This window comes from Heterodontus francisci, chromosome 3, assembly GCF_036365525.1.
Source record: "Heterodontus francisci isolate sHetFra1 chromosome 3, sHetFra1.hap1, whole genome shotgun sequence".
Taxonomy (NCBI): domain Eukaryota; kingdom Metazoa; phylum Chordata; class Chondrichthyes; order Heterodontiformes; family Heterodontidae; genus Heterodontus; species Heterodontus francisci.
Window position 1 is genome coordinate 165,961,615 of NC_090373.1, and position 20,850 is coordinate 165,982,464.

The 20,850-nt window shown below is 42.5% G+C and overlaps 1 protein-coding gene across 2 annotated transcripts in view; it reads right to left on the bottom strand.

Annotated features, from left to right (window-relative positions):
• Positions 1-20,850, bottom strand: part of rev3l (REV3 like, DNA directed polymerase zeta catalytic subunit) — a 282,330-nt gene that overhangs the window by 26,807 nt on the left and 234,673 nt on the right. Inside the window, exons 23-29 of one of the 2 annotated variants that reach the window (XM_068027364.1) lie at positions 19,043-19,287; positions 17,441-17,549; positions 16,414-16,620; positions 8,742-8,851; positions 3,962-4,076; positions 1,678-1,815; positions 227-417 (exon numbers count right to left, since the gene is read on the bottom strand). In XM_068027364.1, coding sequence (XP_067883465.1) covers positions 227-417; positions 1,678-1,815; positions 3,962-4,076; positions 8,742-8,851; positions 16,414-16,620; positions 17,441-17,549; positions 19,043-19,287 — 1,115 coding nt within the window. Of the gene's footprint in view, positions 1-226; positions 418-1,677; positions 1,816-3,961; positions 4,077-8,741; positions 8,852-16,413; positions 16,621-17,440; positions 17,550-19,042; positions 19,288-20,850 lie in introns of those variants that run through there. The other variant, XM_068027373.1, reaches the window with a different exon arrangement.

Genomic DNA, 20,850 nt, shown 5'->3' on the forward strand with positions numbered 1-20,850 from the left:
AGAAGGGGAGACAGCTGTGAAATGTAATTTACTACAATGCATTAGTTCACATTCTAATAGCTTTGTTCTAATGGAGAGCCATTTTCTTCAGACTCCCATAGGCTTGTGTTGACTTAAATGCTTCACTCACAGATTTGTGTTTCAAACCACTCAACAGAACCAACAACAATCCGTCTTTTCTGAAACCAATGGACATTCTAGACTTGGCTCCATCAGCAGCACTCACCTGGTCAGTTCAAGAGCAGGGACACATGCCCCAGGACGGTATGAATTACTCCCCCGGTACTCTTTGGCAAAAGTCAGATCCTGCATGCTGGCCTTCCCTTCCAGTACCTTTGTGCACTGCCTCTGAACATACTGCTTGATCTGGCTGATATCTCTTGTTTCAAACAATAGCTTTATTGAGCGCTCTAGAATCTGAGGAAAGGTTCACAAGTGAAACAACATCAAACAGTCCTGTGATACACAAAGCTGGTAAAGTACTACATTTAGTTCAAAACTAACTCCATATATCCATAACCTCATTAAAAATAACACCCAAGCCAATTGATCGATGACAACTTGATCAGTTTATAATTTATTACACTTCAAAAAGCAAATAAGCACCTCTTCTATACAGAGCTCTCATTTCTCTGAATCCAAGTCTTTTTAAAGAGACTTCAGACAATAGAAGATGCTTTGTTCAGCCATAACTACTACAACTGCAGAGACTCAGGTCAGCTGAGAACTATCCATCTCACCTGCTACAAAGCAGTGTAACTTCATTAAAATCCATTGATATTTGTTGCTTGTTTAAGAGATTGTGGAGTAGTAGGCATTCATTTTTTTTACTTGGCCAGAAGTTCGAGTAGTATTAACTGTATGTGTCAAAATGGCCATTTCTAATTAGCGTGTCAGCTGAGCTGGGTAGAAGTCTCACTTCAGAGTCTGAAGATTGCAGGTTCAAGCATCATTCCAAGACTTAGATAATCTATATTGGCACTTGACTGTCACAGGTGCAGTCTTCAGGTAAGACATTAAACTGATGTCCCATTTGATCAGCACCTCCGACAAGTGTCAACAACTTATATTATCTACTTAGAGCTTGGAATGGGACTTGAACCTGCAATTTTCTGATTGTAGGTGGTCATAAAAGATGCCAAAGGGCTATATGAAGAGTAGCTGTGAGTTCTCCCAGTGTTCAGGCTAACAGACATCTCAAACACCAGAAACAGACTGACTGGACATTTCTCATTGACTGTTATTTGGGAGCAGGCTGGGTGTAAATTATTTACCATGTTTGACTATGAAATACTACTGTTATGTGCAGACAGTGCCTTTGTTCTGATCTACCTGGGTTCAGATGCTCTGGACAACAGCCTGATCCGCACTACATGAAGGTCTCAATGTCTGCTAAGATGTGTTTGGGAGTCATCAAAACAGATTTGCAAGTTATGCTTCCATTTGTGTATTGTTGTGAAGTAGACACCCTTAATGTCATACTAAGTAAAACCGGTTTAAGATAATCCCAAGATTATTTCAGTATCAAAAACACATAGCTTTAGCTTTTTTGATGCAAAATAAAATGCTTGAACTTTGAAATTATTTTCTTTCATTGGTGCAATCAATGTCAGGAAACTGGCTGGTGACCGGAAGGAATACTGCAATAAAAAAGATACATAACAGAATACATCATACCTTGGAGACGGCAGGACAGGTGTCTCGCCGCACAGTTTCAATTCCCTTAGCATCAAAAACAGGATCCTTTTGGTCTAAACTCTCATACATATAACCAACGTATCTTTTCTTTGATTGCAAGACACATGGCAAATAAACCTATTAGTGCAAAACAAAAAAAGACCCCACAACATTTAGGGTTTGAGGCTTCTGGTTATGACATAGCATATCACAAATAATCAAAATGTGATTAATAAAGGACTCCTCAAACTCCATTTCTACATTTTCTCTAATCTTAATAAGCATTGTTTTCATGAAATGTTGAGGATGTGATGAGCTGTGCATCATTTTCAGCACATTGGGATGATGTGCAAATAATATGATGATCTGCAACCCCATTTAGGCCATTAAGCTGAACATTAAACAACAATGTTTTACATAGAACATAGACCATAGAACAGTACAGCACAGTACAGGCCCTTCGGCCCAAGATGTTGTGCCGACCCTTTAACCTACTCTAAGATCAAACTACCTTCATACCCTTCAATTCTACTATCATCCATGTACCTATCCAAGAGTCGCTTAAATGTCCCTAATGTATCAGCTTCTACTACCACTGCTGGCAGCGCATTCCACGCACCCACCACTCTCTGTGTAAAGAACCTACCTCTGACATCTCCCCTAAACCTTCCTCCAATCACCTCAAAATTATGCCCCCTGGGAAAAAGTCTCTGGTTATCCACTCTTATCTATGCCTCTCATCATCTTGTACACCTCTATCAAGTCACCTCTCATCCTTCTTCGCTCCAATGAGAAAAGCCCTAGCTCCCTCAACCTTTCTTCATAAGACATGCCCTCCAGTCCAGCCAGCATCCTGGTAAATCTCCTCTGCACCCTCTCTAAAGCTTCCACATCCTTCCTATAATGAGGCGACCAGAACTGAACACAATATTCCAAGTGTGGTTGAACCAGGGCTTTATAGAGCTGCAGCATAACCTCGCGGCTCTTAAACTCAATCCCCCTGTTAATGGAAACCAACACCCCATACGCCTTCTTAACAACCCAATCAACTTGGGTGGCAACTTTGAGGGATCTATGGACGTGGACCCCAAGATCCCTCTGTTCCTCCACACTACCAAGAATCCTGTCTTTAAGCCTGTATTCTGCATTCAAATTCGACCTTCCAAAATGAATCACTTCACACTTTTCCAGGTTGAACTCCATCTGCCACTTCTCAGCCCAGCTCTGCATCCTGTCAATGTCCCGTTGCAACCTACAACAGCCCTCCACACTATCCACAACTCCAGCAACCTTTGTGTCATCAGTAAACTTACTAACCCAGCCTTCCACTTCCTCATCCAAGTCATTTATAAAAATCACAAAGAGCAGAGGTCCCAGAACAGATCCCCGCGGAACACCACCGGCCACCGAGCTCCAGGCTGAATATTTTCCATCTACTACCACCCTCTGTCTTCTATGGGCCAGCCAATTCTGTATCCAGACAGCCAAATTTCCCTGTATCCCATGCCTCCTTTGCCAAACACCTTCTCAGGAATGGCGGCACAGTGGCGCAGTGGTTAGCACTGCAGCCTCACAGCTCCAGGGACCCGGGTTCGATTCCGGGTACTGCCTGTGTGGAGTTTGCAAGTTCTCCCTGTGTCTGCGTGGGTTTTCTCCGGGTGCTCCGGTTTCCTCCCACAAGCCAAAAGACTTGCAGGTTGATAGGTAAATTGGCCATTATAAATTGTCACTAGTATAGGTAGGTGGTAGGGAAATATAGGGACAGGTGGGGATGTTTGGTAGGAATATGGGATTAGTGTAGGATTAGTATAAATGGGTGGTTGATGTTCGGCACAGACTCGGTGGGCCGAAGGGCCTGTTTCAGTGCTGTATCTCTAATCTAATCTAATCCCTTTTAATCAAGGATAAATGGTTAAATTATTGACAGTCACAAAAAAGCAGCATGTTGTGATATGTGGTTTGAGAACTTTGAAGGTGTAACTTTCGTACAAAATCTTAGAACCTCCCACCACTTGATTTTAGTTCTCTGCTTCCCAGACAGCCTCTTAAAGTAGCCATAACAGACCCTCCACAATAAGCAGGAGCTTGAAAAGTGCATTAGCACCTTGAAATTTATTGGTGTTACCTGGCCTGCAATATTCAAATTTTTCTTAAAAGTTGTAATATCAAAGATCAAGCAACTTGACAGGATCTTTGTAGAACAACCTGCCCGTTAGGAAATACAGAATAAGGTAGGTAGATTTGTACTCTACTTTCTTTCCATTATTGAAAGGAGGCATCTTACCTTCTCAAATTTCAGTTTCACAGGCTTTGGATTTGTGGCAGTCACAGCATCAGCAATTTCTTGCCCAATCTTGAAGGCCTGTTCCTTGGTGGCTCCTTTCAACAGCACAAACATGCTGCACAAGAACAAAATCGACTCATAAAATTACAACAATAACCATGGATTCTGTTTTAATTTACATTTGCAGCATGGCCTCTTCTGCTTTTCAGTTGTGTGTGTGGGCCTTTCCAATACCTTTTCGTTCTCCACTAGGTCTAGATTTTGCTCTTTTTATGTCTGTGTACTTACTAATGGTCTTTTATAGCATCTAACTAGTTTTCAATTAAGCACTTTTCAGGTTATTCAACTCATTTGTTCCTTCATTAGCATATTTGTTGATTTAATTAAAGAAAGAAAATTGATGAAACAAATATCCTTTTTTTATTATTTGCTCTCAGGATGGGTATGTCGCTGGAAAAGCAGGGATGTATTGCTCATCCCAAGTTGCCTTGAAAGTGTCCGATATAACTGTGGCTCATTAGGCCAGGTCAGAGGAAAATAACCACCTTGGTGCAGGACTGGAGTCACATGTAGGCTAGATTTGGTAAGGGCGGCAGGTTTTCTTTCCTAAAAAGGGCATTACTGAGCCAGTTGGGCTATTTTTTTAGGATAATCCGACAGCTTCAGTCAGCTTTATTGATACCAGCTTTTTATTTCCAGATTTAAAATCAATGAAATTCAAATTCTTAAACTGCCATCTTTATCTTAAAGGGTTACACACCCAAAATGGTAATAATGTGCCTTTTCTCTTTAGATACTGATTGACCTATGGTGTATTTCCAGAACTTTCTGCTTTTATTTTACAGGAATGCATATGAAGTCCCACAGGATGATGAAACAAAATTTGACACTGAGCCACATAAAGGTATTCAAAATCATGAAGGGTCTGGACAGAGTAGACAGGAAAAAACTATTCCCATTGGTGGAGGGATTGAGAACAAGGCGGCACAAGATAATTGGTAAAAACAATGGCAACATGAGGAAATTTTTTTTCCAGACAGCGAGTAATTAAGATCTGGAATGCACTGCCTGACAGCGTGGTGGAGGCAGGTTCAATTGAGACATTCAAAATGGAATTGGATTGTTATCTGAAAAGGAAGAATGTGCAGGGCTACAGGGAGAAGGCAGGGGAATGGCACTAGGTAAACTGCTCTTTCAGAAAGCCAGTGCAGACACGATGGGCCAAATGGCCTCCTTCTCTGCTGCAACAATTCTGTGATGTTGCAGAGGTGGAAATAGGCAGTCTTAGTGATGGCGTGGATATGTGGTCAGAATATCTTTGATGCCTCAGATTTTCAAGCATACCCATTGAAATGTGGGTGATGCTTTTTGTCTTGGTATCCAAATATCTCTCCTCAGCTTCTAAGGCAAGATGGCCCAAGATAAATAATCTCATAGCTGTGACACTGATTATGCCACCCTAGTGTTCTCTCCTTTCCAAATATTCTTCACAAGGTTGGCCAACTAGTCCCTTATAGGAAACTCATTTCTGAATGATGCCAGTCAAAACCTGGGTACTTATTTGAGCAGCCACTTACTGCAAGTAACCAGACTCCAATGTAAAAACCAGTTGAGAAAAAAGGTTATACCTAAAACGTTAGCCTCTCTTTCGGATGATCAGAATAATTTCCAATATTTCCAGGCCAGACTATCAGCATTTGAGGTTTGCTTTTGATAGAAACATAGAAAATAGGAGCAGGAGTAGGCCATTCGGGCATTCGAGCCTGCTCCGCCATTCATTATAGTCACGGCTGATCATCCAACTCAGTAACCTGTTCTCGCTTTCTCCCCATACCCTTTGATCCCTTTAGACCCAAGAGCTATATCTAACTTAAAAGCAAAAGTTCCGAAGAAGGGTCACTGACCCGAAACGTTAACTCTGCTTCTATTTCCACAGATGCTGCCAGACCTGCTGAGTGATTCCAGCATTTCTTGTTTTTGTTTGAGCTATATCTAACTCCTTCTTAAAAACATACAATGTTTTGGCCTTAACTGCTTTCTGTGGTAGTGAATTCCACATGTTCACCACTCTCTGGGTGAAGAAATTTCTCACAGTCCTGAAAGGTTTACCCCGTATCCTTAGACTATGACCCCTGGTTTTGGACTTCCCCACCATCGGGAACATCCTTCCTGCATCTAAACGGTCAAGTCCTGTTAGAACTTTATAGAATTCTATGAGATCCCCCCTCACTCTTCTGAACTCCAGCGAATATAATCTTAACCGACTCAATCTCGCCTGATACATCAGTCCCGCCATCAGTCTGGTAAATCTTCGCTGCACTCCCTCTATAGCAAGAACATCCTTCCTCAGATAAGGAGACCAAAACTGCACACAATATTCCAGGTGTGGCCTCACCAAGGCCCTGTATAATTGCAGCAAGACATCCCTGCTTCTGTACTCAAATCCTCTCACTATGAAGGCCAACATACCATTTGCCTTTTTTACCGCCTGTTGGACCTGCATGCTTACCTTCAGCGACTGGTGTACGAGAACACCCAGGTCTTGCTGCATATTCCCCTCTCAGTTTATAGCTGTTCAGATAATAATCTGCCTTACTGTTTTTACTACCAAAGTGGATAACCTCATATTTATCCACATTATACGGCATCTGCCACGCATTTGTCCACACACTCAACTTGTCCAAATCACCCTGAAGCCTCTCTGCATCCTCCTCACAACTCACCCTCCCACCCAGTTTTGTCTCATCTGCAAATTTGTAGATATTACATTCAGCTCCCTCATCTAAATCATTAATGTATATTGTGAATAGCTGGGGTCCTAGCACCGATCCCTGCAGTACCCCACTAGTCACTGCCTGCCATTTGGAAAAAGACCCATTTATCCCTACTCTTTGTTTCCTGTCTGCCAACCAATTTTCTATCCATCGCAATAAACTACCCCCAATCCCATGCACTTTAATTTTACACACTAATCTCTTATGTGGGACTTTGGACTTTCAAAAGGCTTTCGACAATCTCTTATGCTGGACTTTGTCGAAAGCCTTTGAAAATCCAAATAAACCACATCCACTGGCTCCCCCTCATCAACTCTACTAGTTACATCCTCGAAGAATTCTAGCAGATTTGTCAAGCATGATTGCCTTTCGTAAATCCATGCTGACTCTGCCCAATTATACCACAGTTCTCCAAGTGCTCTGCTATAAAATCTTTGATAACGGACTCTAGAATTTTCCCCACTACTGACGTCAGGCTGACTGGTCTATAATTCCCTGCTTTCTCTCGACCTCCCTTTTTAAATAGTGGGGTTACATGAGCTACCCTCCAATCTGTAGGAACTGTTCCAGAGTCTACAGATTTTTGGAAGATGACCACCAATGCATCCACTATTTCTAGGGCCACTTCCTTAAGTACTCTGGGATGCATACCATCAGGTCCTGGGGACTTATCGGCCTTCAATCCCAATTTCCCCAACACCATTTCTCTACTAATACTGATTTCCTTCAGTTCCTCTCACTCACTAAGCCCTGCGTTCCCAAACATTTCTGGTATGATATTTGTGTCCTCCTTTGTGAAGACAGAACCAAAGTATGCACTTAGTTGGTCAGCCATTTATTTGTTCCCCATAATAAATTCCCCCGTTTCTGACTGTAAGGGACCTACATTTGTCTTCACCAATCTTTTTCTCTTCACATACCTAGTCAGTTTTTATGTTCCCCGCAATCTTGCTCTCCTACTCTATTTTCCCCCTCTTAATCAATCCCTTGGTCCTCCTTTGCTGAATTCGAAACTGCTCCCAATCCTCAGGTCTGTTGTTTTTTTCTGGCAAATTTATATGCCTCTTCCTTGGATCTAATGCTATCTCTAATTTCCCTTGTAAGCCATGGTTTGGCTACCTTTCCTGTTTTACTTTTGCGCCAGACAGGGATAAACAATTGCTGCAGTTCATCCATGCGCTCTTTAAGTGTTTGCCATTGCCTATCCACCGTCACCCCTTTAAGTAACGTTTCCCAATCCATCAAAGCCAACTCGTGCTTCATACCTTCGTAGTTTCCTTTACTAAGATTCAGGACCCTAGTCTCAGAATCAACTACGTCACTTTCCATCTTGATGAAGAATTCTAGCATATTATGATTGCTCATCCCCAAGGGGTCTCGCACCACTAGATTGTCAATTATTCCTCTCTCATTACACAATACCCAGTCTCGGATGGCCTGTTCTCTAGTTGGTTCCTCAACGCATTGGTCCAGAAAACCATCCCGTATACACACGAAGAATTCCTCCTCTACGGTATTGTGACTAATTTGATTTGCCCAATCTTTACGCAGATTAAACTCACCCATAATTACAGATGTTCCTTTATTGCATGCATCTCTAATTTCCTGTTTAATGCCATTCCCAACATCACCACTACAGTTTGGGGGTCTATATAGAACCCCCACTAATGTTTTTTGCCCCTTAGTGTTTCTCAGCTCTACCCATACAGATTCCACATCGTCAGAGCTAATATCTTTCCTCATTATTGTGTTAATTTCCTCTTTAACCAGCAATGCAACTCCACCGCCTTTTGCTTTTTGTCTGTCCTTCCTGAATACCCCTGCATGTTCATTTCCCATCCCTGGTCACCTTGCAGCCATGTCGCCGTAATCCCGACTATATCATACCCGTTTATATCTACTTGCGTGATCTTTGCTAACTACATAGAAGTCTTGTATTTGTTAAATTCGCTGTTAAATAGTAATTTGACATTGTCGTTAATTATAGTTTGATCAACAGTTGATACCTATCAGTGTCTCCATACACAACATGAGCGCCCCACTTCTTTGTCTCATTGACCAACTTTATTGCACGCTCAAGGGTCTCTCTGGCTTTGAGAACAATGCTGTCACCAATCTATAAAAAAAATCCAAAAATTATTCTTCAATATAAATAGAATACAATTTTAGAACCCAATTTCACACACTGTAAACCTTGACAATTTGTAGGGATTTTTCATAATATTCTTTCATGGGTTATAATAAAAGTGGAACGCATTAGATTTATTCAGAAATTACTTAAATGTTTCGAAGTACATAGAAAATTAAAATTTAGACTGTTCTACATATGTGGACTAACATATTTGTCTAAAAGTAAATCAAGATTCACATCTTGATCTTTTGAATGATAATTCTATCTGCTATAAGTACGTAGTAAGTTGTAATATCCACAGAAGCTTGAAATTGCAAGTCTTCTGGAAGTTACATCTAATGTTCCCTCTAACTTCTCCTTGCTAACTGCACAGCCAGCTTGTTGCACTGCATGGTCTTTAAGATTGACACACAGCTTAAAGGGACCGTTGCCTGTGCGCGGCCTGTTTGTTCCCTGAATGGTACATTCCCAATTGCCGTACAGCCTAAAGGAAACACTTGTTACATTTCTTATCTAGAGCCTAGAAATACATACCTCAGGAAGTGGCCATATGGTCCATTATATCTGCTTTGGCTCTTACTATTGCAACTCAAAATTAATCCCACTATCTCACTCTCCCAAATTCCTGCAGCATCGTTTGAAGCAAAAAAAATGTGAACAATTCAAGGCAAAGATGGAATAATCTGCACCTCGAGTACGTCCTGCAGTAAATGCGCCAACTTAAGAATTATTCCTAATTTCTCTATTATATGAAAATTTTAAATTGATGGCACTGGTCACTGATGTTCCAATCAGAGGAAACAGTCCTTTTTGATTCACCTCATCAAAATTTAAAAAACCCTCATGATTCACTCCCTCCATTAAATTTCCTCTTGGCCTTCTCTGCTCTGGTAGAAATACAAACATACAAATTAGGAGCAGGAGTGGGCCACTCAGCCCTTCGAGCCTGCTCCGCCATTCAATAAGTTCATGGCTGAACTGATTACAACACATTTCCACCTCCCCCCGATAACCTTTCACCCCCTTGCTTATCAAGAATCTAGCTACCACCGCCTTAAAAATATTCAAAGACTCTGCTTCCACTGCCTTTTGAGGAAGAGAATTCCAAAGAGTCACGACCCTCTGAAAGAATTTCTCCTCATCTCTGTCTTCAATGGGTGACCCCATATTTTTAAACAGTGACCCCTAATTCTAGATTCTCCCAGAAGGGGAAACATTCTTTCCATATCCACCCTGTCAAGACCTCTCAGGACCTTCGGTTTCAATTAAGTCACCTCTTACTCTTCTAAATTCCAGCGGATACAAGCCTAGCCTGTCCAATCCTTCCTCATAATACAGCCCGCCCATTCCAAATATCATTCCAGTAAACCTCTGTACTGCCTCCAAAGCATTTACATCCTTTCTTAAATAAAGACGACTAGTACTGTACACAGTACTCCAGATGTCCTGTATAGCTGAAGCATAACCTCCCTTCTTTTGTATTCAATTCCCCTCGCGATAAACGATAACATTCTGTTAGCTTTCCTAATTACTTGCTGTACCTGCATACCTATCTTTTGTGATTCATGCACTAGGACACCCGGATCCCTCTGCATCTCAGAGCTCTGTAATCTCTCACCAAATAGATAATATGCTTCTTTTTTATTCTTCCTGCCAAAGTGGACAATTTCACATTTTCCCACATTATACTCCATTCGCCAGGTCTTTGCCCACTCACTTCACCTATCTATATCCCTTTGTAGTCTCCTTACGTCCTCTTCACAAGTTACTTTCCTACCTATTCATATATAAGGAGCAAGAGGGTAACTAGAGAAAGGATTGGCCCACTCAAGGACAAAGGAGGAAAGTTATGCGTGGAGTCAGAGAAAATGGGTGAGATTCTAAACGAGTACTTTGCATCGGTATTCACTGAGGAGAGGGACATGACGGATGTTGAGGTTAGGAACAGATGTTTGATTACTCTAGGTCAAGTCGGCATAAGGAGGGAGGAAGTGTTGGGTATTCTAAAAGGCATTAAGGTGGACAAGTCCCCAGGTCTGGATGGGATCTATCCCAGGTTACTGAGGGAAGCGAGAGGAAATAGCTGGGGCCTTAACAGATATCTTTGCAGCATCCTTAAACACGGGTGAGGTCCCGGGGGACTGGAGAATTGCTAATGTTGTCTCCTTGTTTAAGAAGGGTAGCAGGGAAAATCCAGGTAATTATAGACCGGTGAGCCTGACGTCAGTGGTAGGGAAGCTGCTGGAGAAGATACTGAGGGATAGGATCTATTCCCATTTGGAAGAAAATGGGCTCATCAGTGATAGGCAACATGGTTTTGTGCAGGGAAGGTCATGTCTTACCAACTTAATAGAATTCTTTGAGGAAGTGACAAAGTTGATTGATGAGGGAAGGGCTGTAGATGTCATATACATGGACTTCAGTAAGGCGTTTGATAAGGTTCCCCATGGTAGGCTGATGGAGAAAGTGAAGGCGCATGGGGTCCAAGGTGTACTCGCTAGATGGATAAAGAACTGGCTGGGCAACAGGAGACAGAGAGTAGCAGTAGAAGGGAGTTTCTCGAAATGGAGATGTGTGACCAGTGGTGTTCCACAGGGATCTGTGCTGGGACCACTGTTGTTTGTGATATACATAAATGATTTGGAGGAAAGTATAGGTGGTCTGATTAGCAAGTTTGCAGACGACACTAAGATTGGTGGAGTAGCAGATAGTGAAGGGGACTGTCAGAGAATACAGCAGAATATAGATAGATTGGAGAGTTGGGCAGAGAAATGGCAGATGGAGTTCGAATTTAGAATTTAGAACTAGCATATCAACTATCTCACAAGCCACTTCTTTCAACACCCTAGGACAAAGTCCATCAGAACCCGGGGACTTGTCAGCCCGCAGCTCCAACAATTTGTTCAGTACCACTTCCCTGGTGATTGTAATTTTCTTGTGTTGCTCCCTCCCTTCCATTTCCTGACTTATAGCTAATACTGGGATGTTACTGGTTTCCTCAATAGTGAAGACCGATGCAAAATACCTGTTCAATTCATCTGCCATCTCCTTATGATCCATTATTAATTCCCCGGACTCACTTTCTATAGGACCAACGTTCACTTTGTTAACTTTTCTTTTCTAAATATCTATAGAAACTCTTACTATCTGGCTTTATATTTCTAGCTAGCTTTTTCTAGTACTCTAATTTTACCTTCCTTATCAATCTTTTAGTCATTCTTTGCTGTTTTTTATATTCTGTCCAATCTTCTGAGCTGCCTCCCATCTTTGCTCAATTATAGGCTTTTTCTTTAAGTTTGATACTATCTTTAATTGTTTTAGTTAACCACGGATGACGGTCCCACCCTTGGAATTTTTCTTTCTTGTTGAAATGTACCTATTCTGTGTATTCTGAAATATCCCCTTAAATGTCTGCCACTGCATCTCTACTGACCTATCCCTTAACCTGATTTGCCTGTTCACTTTAGCTTGCTCTACTTTCATGCCCTCATAATTGCCCTTATTGAAGTTTAAAATACTAGTCTTGGTCCCACTCTTCTCTCCCTCAAACTGAATGTAAAATTCAATCACATTATGATTGCTGCTACCTAGGGGCACCTTAACTATGAGGTCATTATCCTATCTTGTTGCACAATACCAGGTCTGATACAGCCTGCTCTCTGGTTGGCTCCAGAACATATTGTTCCAAGAAATTATCCTGAAAACATTCTATGTACTCCTCATCTAGGTACCTCTGCCCATCTGATTTTTCCAGTCTATATGTTGGTTAAAATCCCCCATAATTATTGCTGACCTTTCTGACAAGCTGCCATATTTCTTCCTTTATACCCCATCCTACAGTGTGGTTCATGCTAGATGGCCTGTACATCACTCCCACAAATGACCTCTTGCCTTTATGATTTCTCATCTCTACCCAAACTGCTTCTACATCCTGGTCTCCTGAACTTAGGTCATCCCTCTCTATTGCGTTAATACATCATTAATTAACAGAGCTACCCCTCCACCTTTTCCTAGCTTCCTGTCCTTCCTAAATGCCATGTACCCTTCAATATTCAGGTCCCAATCTATGTCGTCCTGCAGCATGTCGCTGTAACATGGTGAACAGTCAGAGGTCGTGGTACACATTGGTACCTACGACATAAGTAGAAAAAGGGATGAGGTCCTGCAACAAGAATTCAGGGAGCTAGGTAGCAGATTAAAAAGCAGGACCTCAAAGGTTGTAATCTCTGGATTACTCCCGGTGCCACATGCTAGTGAGTATAGGAATAGGAGGATAGAGCAGATGAATGCGTGGCTGAGGAGATGGTGCAGGAGGGAGGGCTTTAGTTTCACATAATAATACAGTGCAGAAGAGGCCCTTTTGCCCATTGAGTCTGCACCGATGCATTAAAGACACCTGACCTGGCTACCTAATCCCATTTGCCAGCAATTGGCCCATAGCCTTAAATGTTATGACGTGCCAAGTGCTCATCCAAGTACTTTTTAAAGGATGTGAGACAACCTGCCTCCACCACCCTCCCAGGCAGGGCATTCCAGACTGTCACCACCCTCTGGGTAAAAAAGTTCTCTCTCAAATCCCCCTTAAACCTCCTGCCCCTCACCTTAAACTTGTGTCCCCTCGTAACTGACCCCTCAACTAAGGGGAACAGCTGCTCCCTATCCACCCTGTCCATGCCCCTCATAATCTTGTACACCTCGATCAGGTCACCCCTCAGTCTTCTCTGCTCCAGCGAAAACAACCCAAGCCTATCCAACCTCTCTTCATAGCTTAAATGTTCCATCCCAGGCGGCACAGTGTCCTTGGGGATCCTGCCATCTTCCATGCGGCTCACATGGCCAAGCCATCTCAAGCGCCGCTGGCTCAGTAGGGTGTCTATGCTGGGGATGTTGGCCGCCTCGAGGACTTCTGCGTTGGAGATATGGTCCTGCCACCTGATGTCAAGGATTCTCAGGAGGCAGCGAAAATGGAATGAGTTAAGACGTCGCTCTTGGCTGACATACGTTGTCCAGGCCTCGCTGCCGGAGAGCAAGGTCCTGAGGACACAGGCTTGAAACACTCGGAGTTGTCTGTTCTGTGTCAGTGGGCCACTTTCCCACAACCTCTTGGCCAGTCTGGACATAGTGGCGGACGCCTTTCCCATGTGCTTGTTAATTTTTGCATCAAAAGACAGGTTGCTGGTGATAGTTCAGCCTAGGTAGGTGAACTCTTGAACCACTTCCAGAGTGTGGAGCATTTCTGACGTCCTGTCAGATGATGTTCGTTTTCTTGAGGCTGATCGTGAGGCCAAATTCGTTGCAGGCAGTCGCAATACTGTCGATGAATCTCTGCAGACACTTTACTGTGTGGGATGTTAATGCAGCATCGTCAGCAAAGAGGAGTTCCCTGATGAGGACTTTCCGTACTTTGGTCTTCGCTCTAAGACAGGCAAGGTTGAACAACCTGCCCCCTGACCTTGTGTGGAGGAAAATTCCTTCTTCTGAAGACTTGAACGCATATGAGAGCAGCAGTGAGAAGAAGATCCCAAACAGTGTAGGTGGGAGAACACAGCCCTGTTTCATACCACTCAGGATAGGAAAGGGGTCTGATGAGGCTGAATTGTGCCTTTCATATTGTCATGAAATGAAGTGATGATGCTTAGTAGCTTTGGTGGACTTTGCTAGTAGTCTGAAGTGACTTTGGTGAGATCTATGAAAGCAACGTAGAGGGGCATCTGTTTGCAGCATTTCTCCTGTAGCTGGCGAAGGGAGAACAGCATGTCAATGGTGGATCTCTCTGCTCGAAAGCCACACTGTTCCTCAAGGTAGACACGCTCAGCCAGCTTCTGGAGTCTGTTTAAAATGACTCGAGCGAAGACTTTCCCCACTATGCTGAGCAGGGAGATTCCACGGTAGGTGTTGCAGTCACCGCGGTCACCCTTGTTCTTATAGAGGGTGATGATATTGGCATCACGCATGTCCTGTGGTATTGCTCCCTCATCCCAGCACAGGCAGAGCAGTTCATGTAGTGCTGAGAGTATAGCAGGCTTGGCACTCTTGATTATTTCAGGGGTAATGCCGTCCTTTCCAGGGGCTTTTCCACTGGCTAGAGAATCAATGGCATCACCGAGTTCCGATTTTGTTGGCTGTTCGTCCAGCTCATCCATGACTGGCAGAGACTGGGCTGCATTGAGGGTGGTATCAGTGACAACATTTTCCCTGGCGTACAGTTCTAGGTACTGCTCCACCCAGCGGCCCATTTGCTTGCATTCGTCAGTAATAGCTTCCCCAGATTTAGACTTGAGGGGCAATCTTCTTGATGGTTGGCCCAAAAGCTCTCTTAATGCCATCATACATTCCTCTGATGTTTCCGGTGTCGGAGGCCAGCTGAATATGACTGCATAGGTGTTGCCAGTAGTCATTTGTGCAGCGTCTGGCTGATTCAGGTGTACAAAATTATGAGGGGCATTGATAGGTTAGATAGGAAGAACTCTTCCCTTAGCGGAGGGGTCAATAACCAGGGGGCATAGATTTAAGGTAAGGGGCAGGAGGTTTAGAGGAAAAATATGTTTTCACTCAGAGGGTGGTTGGAATCGGGAACGCACTGCCTGAAGAGGTGGTAGAGGCAGGAACCTTCACAACATTTAAGAAGTATTTAGATGAGCACTTGAAACGCCATAACATTCAAGGCTACGGGCCAATTGCTGGAAAATGGGATTAAAATAGTTAGGTGCTTGATGGCCAGCAAAGACACGATGGGCCAAAGGGCCTGTTTCTGTGCTGTATAACTCTGACTCAATGGTTATCAGATCGTACTTATTTATTTCTATTTGTGTTCACAGTTCATCAGTTTTGTTTCGAATGCTACGTGCATTCGGATACAGAGCCTCTAGTTTGTTCTTTTATTATTTTTAAAACACTTCTGTATCATAAGCTTCCCATCCCCATCATTAGCTTCGTAAACCTACGTGACACTCACCTTGATTCTACTCTTCTTTCTATAATAGGATACCTAAAATTGCACACTAGTTTAACTTGGCCTGGCTATTCCATTGTACAGATTCATCATTAACTCTTTGCTCTAGTACTGTGCTTTAGTTATAAAACTCAAAATGATGTCCAATTTTTTGGGGGGATTATAACTAACTTTATTTCCTGGAAATTTGTAATTGCATCACTAGGCCTCTGTTCAGCCGTACCCTTCAGCATCATTCCATTCACAGCATACTCGCATTCCTGGTTTTCTTCCCAAAATGTATTACCTCTCAGTTGTCCACATTAAATTGCATTAGTCACCTATCTGCCTTGCCCACCATACCTGACCTTCTAAATTTTATTATTCCTGCATTATTTCATCAATAATTACATACAATTATTTCTCTATATTTGCACAAAATTTACTGCATAGATAACAGGTCATCCAGCCCAAATAAAACTCAAAGTTACTCAGCATACATGCACTATGATACATGTGCAATGGATCTGATTTTTAAATTGGAGGCTTGTTCTTTATTTATAATTGAAAAAGCATCATCTTCTGAAAATGTGTATTTTACATATTATTAAAGTACCTCAACACATGGCATTCTTCCAGAAAAGCTAGCAGCGGTGTAACCATAAGTGAAGTTGGCAATGAGCTTTAGACCCAGCTGTCGCGCATGAAGCAGTTTTGTGAGGCTTTTGTCCTTCTTGTGAGCTTTCATGGTCTGTTTCACCATTATCCTGGTCTTCAGTATCTCCTCGAGCATGCTTGGTAACACACCTTTTCGTACGGATGGCTGCAAGAATATCAACACACAAGTTGCTGAAAAAGTAGAATCCAAACATATGGATGCAGGAAAAAAAAATTAAGCTTTGCTTCACGCCACTGTACTAAATGTGTAGGCCAGCTTCTATTTTGTAATTTACTTTAATTTGAATTATCCCAGAGACAAGTGAACATGTTACATAGAATTTTGCAGCACAGGAACAGGCCTTTCAGCTCAACAGATTTCTGCCAGCTCCATATGAATGTCCTCCCACCTCCTCTTCATTTAACCCCATTCCTTTCCTCATGTACTTATCTAGCTTTGCCTTGAATGCTATTTGCGTCAACTACTCATGGTAGGGAGTTCTACATTTTAACCACTCTGTGAACACAAGTTTTTCCTGAATTCCTTACTGTATTTATTAGTTTTGGTCTCCCGCACAAGTGAGAACATTTCTACACCTACCATACTAATCCTTTTCATAATTTTAAAGGCCTTGATCAAGTCATCCCTCAACCTTCACTTGAGAGACAAGAGCCCCAGTTTGTTCAGTCTTTGCTAGACTAATAAAAGCAATTCCCTTGCTCACAGAACTGCCAGCCTGTCGCTGGCACAGAGTTCAGGTGGTACATTGCAGGATCATGCCAGAGATGACTCTCACCATTTTTTGTAACAGGGTTCCTTGAGAAAATATACGAGAGGGGTCAACCTTTTTCTTCACAGATGTTTCGGAAGAAGAAAAGTGTATTCTTCACATACACCTCCTGATGTCTCGTCTCAGACGAGATTTTAAAGCATCCCTCTACTAGTTTTACCTTCAATACTATAGATGGAGTTGACTAATTCATACCTTAACAAAGGCCACCCCATTTGGTGATATAGTGATATCATTCCAGAGCTGGTGAAGTAATTCTGGAGGCACTTTCTGGGTAATGCAGCCAAACTTAAACTCTTCTTCTCTGGTAAAAGATATAAAGGATAATTTTTTGTTTTTTGTCCTGATAAAATCGAAATTTTCCCTCTCCTGATCTCTTGTGCTGTCAGCGTACTACACACTTTGTCTAGCAGACGGGTCTGTTGGACTGACACAAGAGAAGAGTAAGGCCAGAATGACAAAATAATTTTATCTTCACAGCTGTTTTTCTCCCTCTTCCTCATCCTGAAAGAAGACTGTCAGAAGGAAGATTGAGGTAACTGGGCCTGTATTCTCTAGAGTTCTGAAGAATGAGAGGCGATCTCATTGAAACGTACAAAATTCTTACAGGGCGTGACAGGGTGGATGTAGATAGGATGTTTCCCCCTGGCTGGTGAGTCTAGAACCAGGGGTCATAGTCTCAAAATAAGGGGTAGGCCATTTAAGACTGAAATGAAGAGGAACTTCTTCACTCAGAGGCTGGTAAATCTCTGGAATTCTCTACCCCCGAGGGCTGTGGAAGCTCATTGAGCATGTTCAAGACAGAAATAGGTAGGTAGCAGGATACTAATGACATCAAGGGTTATGGGCATAGCATGGGAAAGTGGTGTTGAGATAGATGATGAGCCATGATCTAACAATGGTGGAGCACGCTTGACGGGATGAATAGCCTACTCGTAGTCCTATGTTCCTATCGGAGTTGTGAACGCAAATTAGGATCAGTATTCAAACAGCAGGATGCTGCCAATGGCATTAGCCTGGTTATGAGAAATGACATTTGGTGGGGGGCTGTGGGGGGGGGAAGAGGAGGTGAGCAGAGACAGATGGTATTTTTGAGACTACTATGAAATTCACACAAAATGCAAACATATTTCAGGTAGGAAACTCAACTCTCCATCAAAAGAAAACTGATCAGACACTATTTCGCAATAATTTGATACGAATACTTTGAAAGTACTACAGCAATTATTCCATTACAGTAATATTTAAAAATGATACAAATGGGCAGGAATATTGCTGTAGAGTTCCAATACTTTAAGCTTAATATTTAAAGGGCATTACTACCTCTCTTTTGGCTGAACATAGTGGTATGACAACTGACCAGAGTCACACGTATTTAAAAAACCCTCAATTGGTACCATACTGCACACAATTTCAATTAGTGTACTTTTAGAGTAACATAAGCAAACCTTCATTTCATTTTTTCTACAAGGTGAATTACAGAATGAATTTGCTGCGCCATTACATTGGTTGCATCACATGTAATTTTAATATAGCTCTCAACAGAAAATAAACTTTGCTACCATATTGCAGTGTTATTTTACAGAATATTATTTAATAGAACACGAATGGGCAACTAGCTGAAGTAGAATCAGTTACTGTCCAATGTGGAATAAAATTCGAGCTGCTCAAAAGGCCATCTGAGGTAAGTCTAATTTAACTATTTTATTTTTTGAACCAGCTCAATCCAATCTCCATTATGATTAGTCACACTGGTCACCACAACTTGAAATACAATTAGAAAATAAAAATGTTTACTTTCCAAGGTAGTCAATGTTGCCCAGGCATGTGGAATAGCAATAGTTGTAAGCTATGATGATAGAAGGGTACAGGGACTGGAAATCCAGAACGAGGACTGAGTTGCTGTAAAAGCGAGATTCAGGTTCCATCACAAGAGGAATGCACTGAGGAGCTCTCATGTGGGATCGCTGTTGGATACTGGGAGTTACAGCGATATAGTTCATTGGTTTGGCAACGCGCAACATCATCGACTCCACGCGATACTGCAAAAACAGGAATTATAAAGACTGTCAACTATAACAAATCTTATTTCATCTGTATACATTTTTATTCCTTTTCCCTTCTCCCATTTTCTTTGTTCTGAAAGTGTTGAGTCACTACAGCTGGCATCTTTCCTGTACGGTAATATTCTTTATCACAGCCTGGGCCATGAATGCTGGCAGATAATTCAGCCACAGGGAGAGGGGTAGGAGTGTGGGTGTCTGATTACAGACATGCTCAATCATGTCTTCATTAATGTCCACGTCGGGGGTCGCCAATCTTTTCTTTAGAGAGAGCTAGTTCTACTACTGAGGAAAAATATCACGAGCCACCCCTCCCTATAACCACCCCCCACCCCCCCCCCCCCACCCCCAGCCCTCTGTCAGGATGCGCATGTGCAGATTAATGCTGGCAGGATGACGTGGGCGATCGGATTGTGTTGTCTGGAGCTTTACGTGAGCTACTCAAAGGCCAACGCAAGCTGCCAGTAACTCTCAACCATCTGTTAGCGACCCCTGGTCTACATAAATGCCCTTTCTGCTCAGGGCCATTAGATAGCTTTTGGGAAGCCGAGCAGATTTTATCCTGATCTCAAGCATCGAGATACCACAGGCAATCTCCACTGAACCTAGGGCTAACTACACAGGCCTGAACATAGCTCAAACCCACGATAGATGATCTAGTACTAGATCAGGAAGCAAGTTTACACACAAAGCCACAAGTGGAGTACTCGGTTTGTACAACTTTTATTTTCTTGGTGAGTTCTACTACTGAGGGGTGAGGGGAGAATTTCAAAGCTTGGAATTAACACTCTCCCAGGCAGAAACAGCAGTTAAAGCCCTCTTCCTCCCAACCCAACAAGATGCCTCAGTCTGCTCGACTTGAGAATGCCCAGTACTTAACCAACTCGACACTATTTTTCACATAGTACTGAATTATAAGCAATTTTTACTGTGGTCTCACATCCACTAAAGAAGGGTTTTGAATGTCAAAATTAATTTCACACAACCTTTAAACCCAATGGACAGAGGAAGGTTTTAACCCAGTCTGAAATTACAGGTGTGTGGCTAATACGTCACCAGCCTCCCATTGTAAAATCTATTGCTCTGATGCCACAGAGGGCACATTAGGTAGGTAACCATGGACTATGAAAACTAATCTAATGGGAGTCTGTCCCCAAAATTCATGACAAAGTCAGATAACTGATCATCATGTAGCCGCACTGGTACACAGAATCCACATTTCTTTTGGGCCTCCTTATCTCGAGAGACAATGGATAAGCGCCTGGAGGTGGTCAGTGGTTTGTGAAGCAGTGCCTGGAGTGGCTATAAAGGCCAATTCTGGAGTGACAGGCTCTTCCACAGGTGCTGCAGAGAAATTTGTTTGTTGGGGCTGTTGCACAGTTGGCTCTCCCCTTGCGCCTCTGTCTTTTTTCCTGCCAACTACTAAGTCTCTTCGACTCGCCATCTTTCGACTCTTCGAATCCACATTGCCGTAACTGTAAAGGACACTTTCATTACTTGAATGCCATTTGCAGCAAGATGGCAATATTTTATATATCGGTT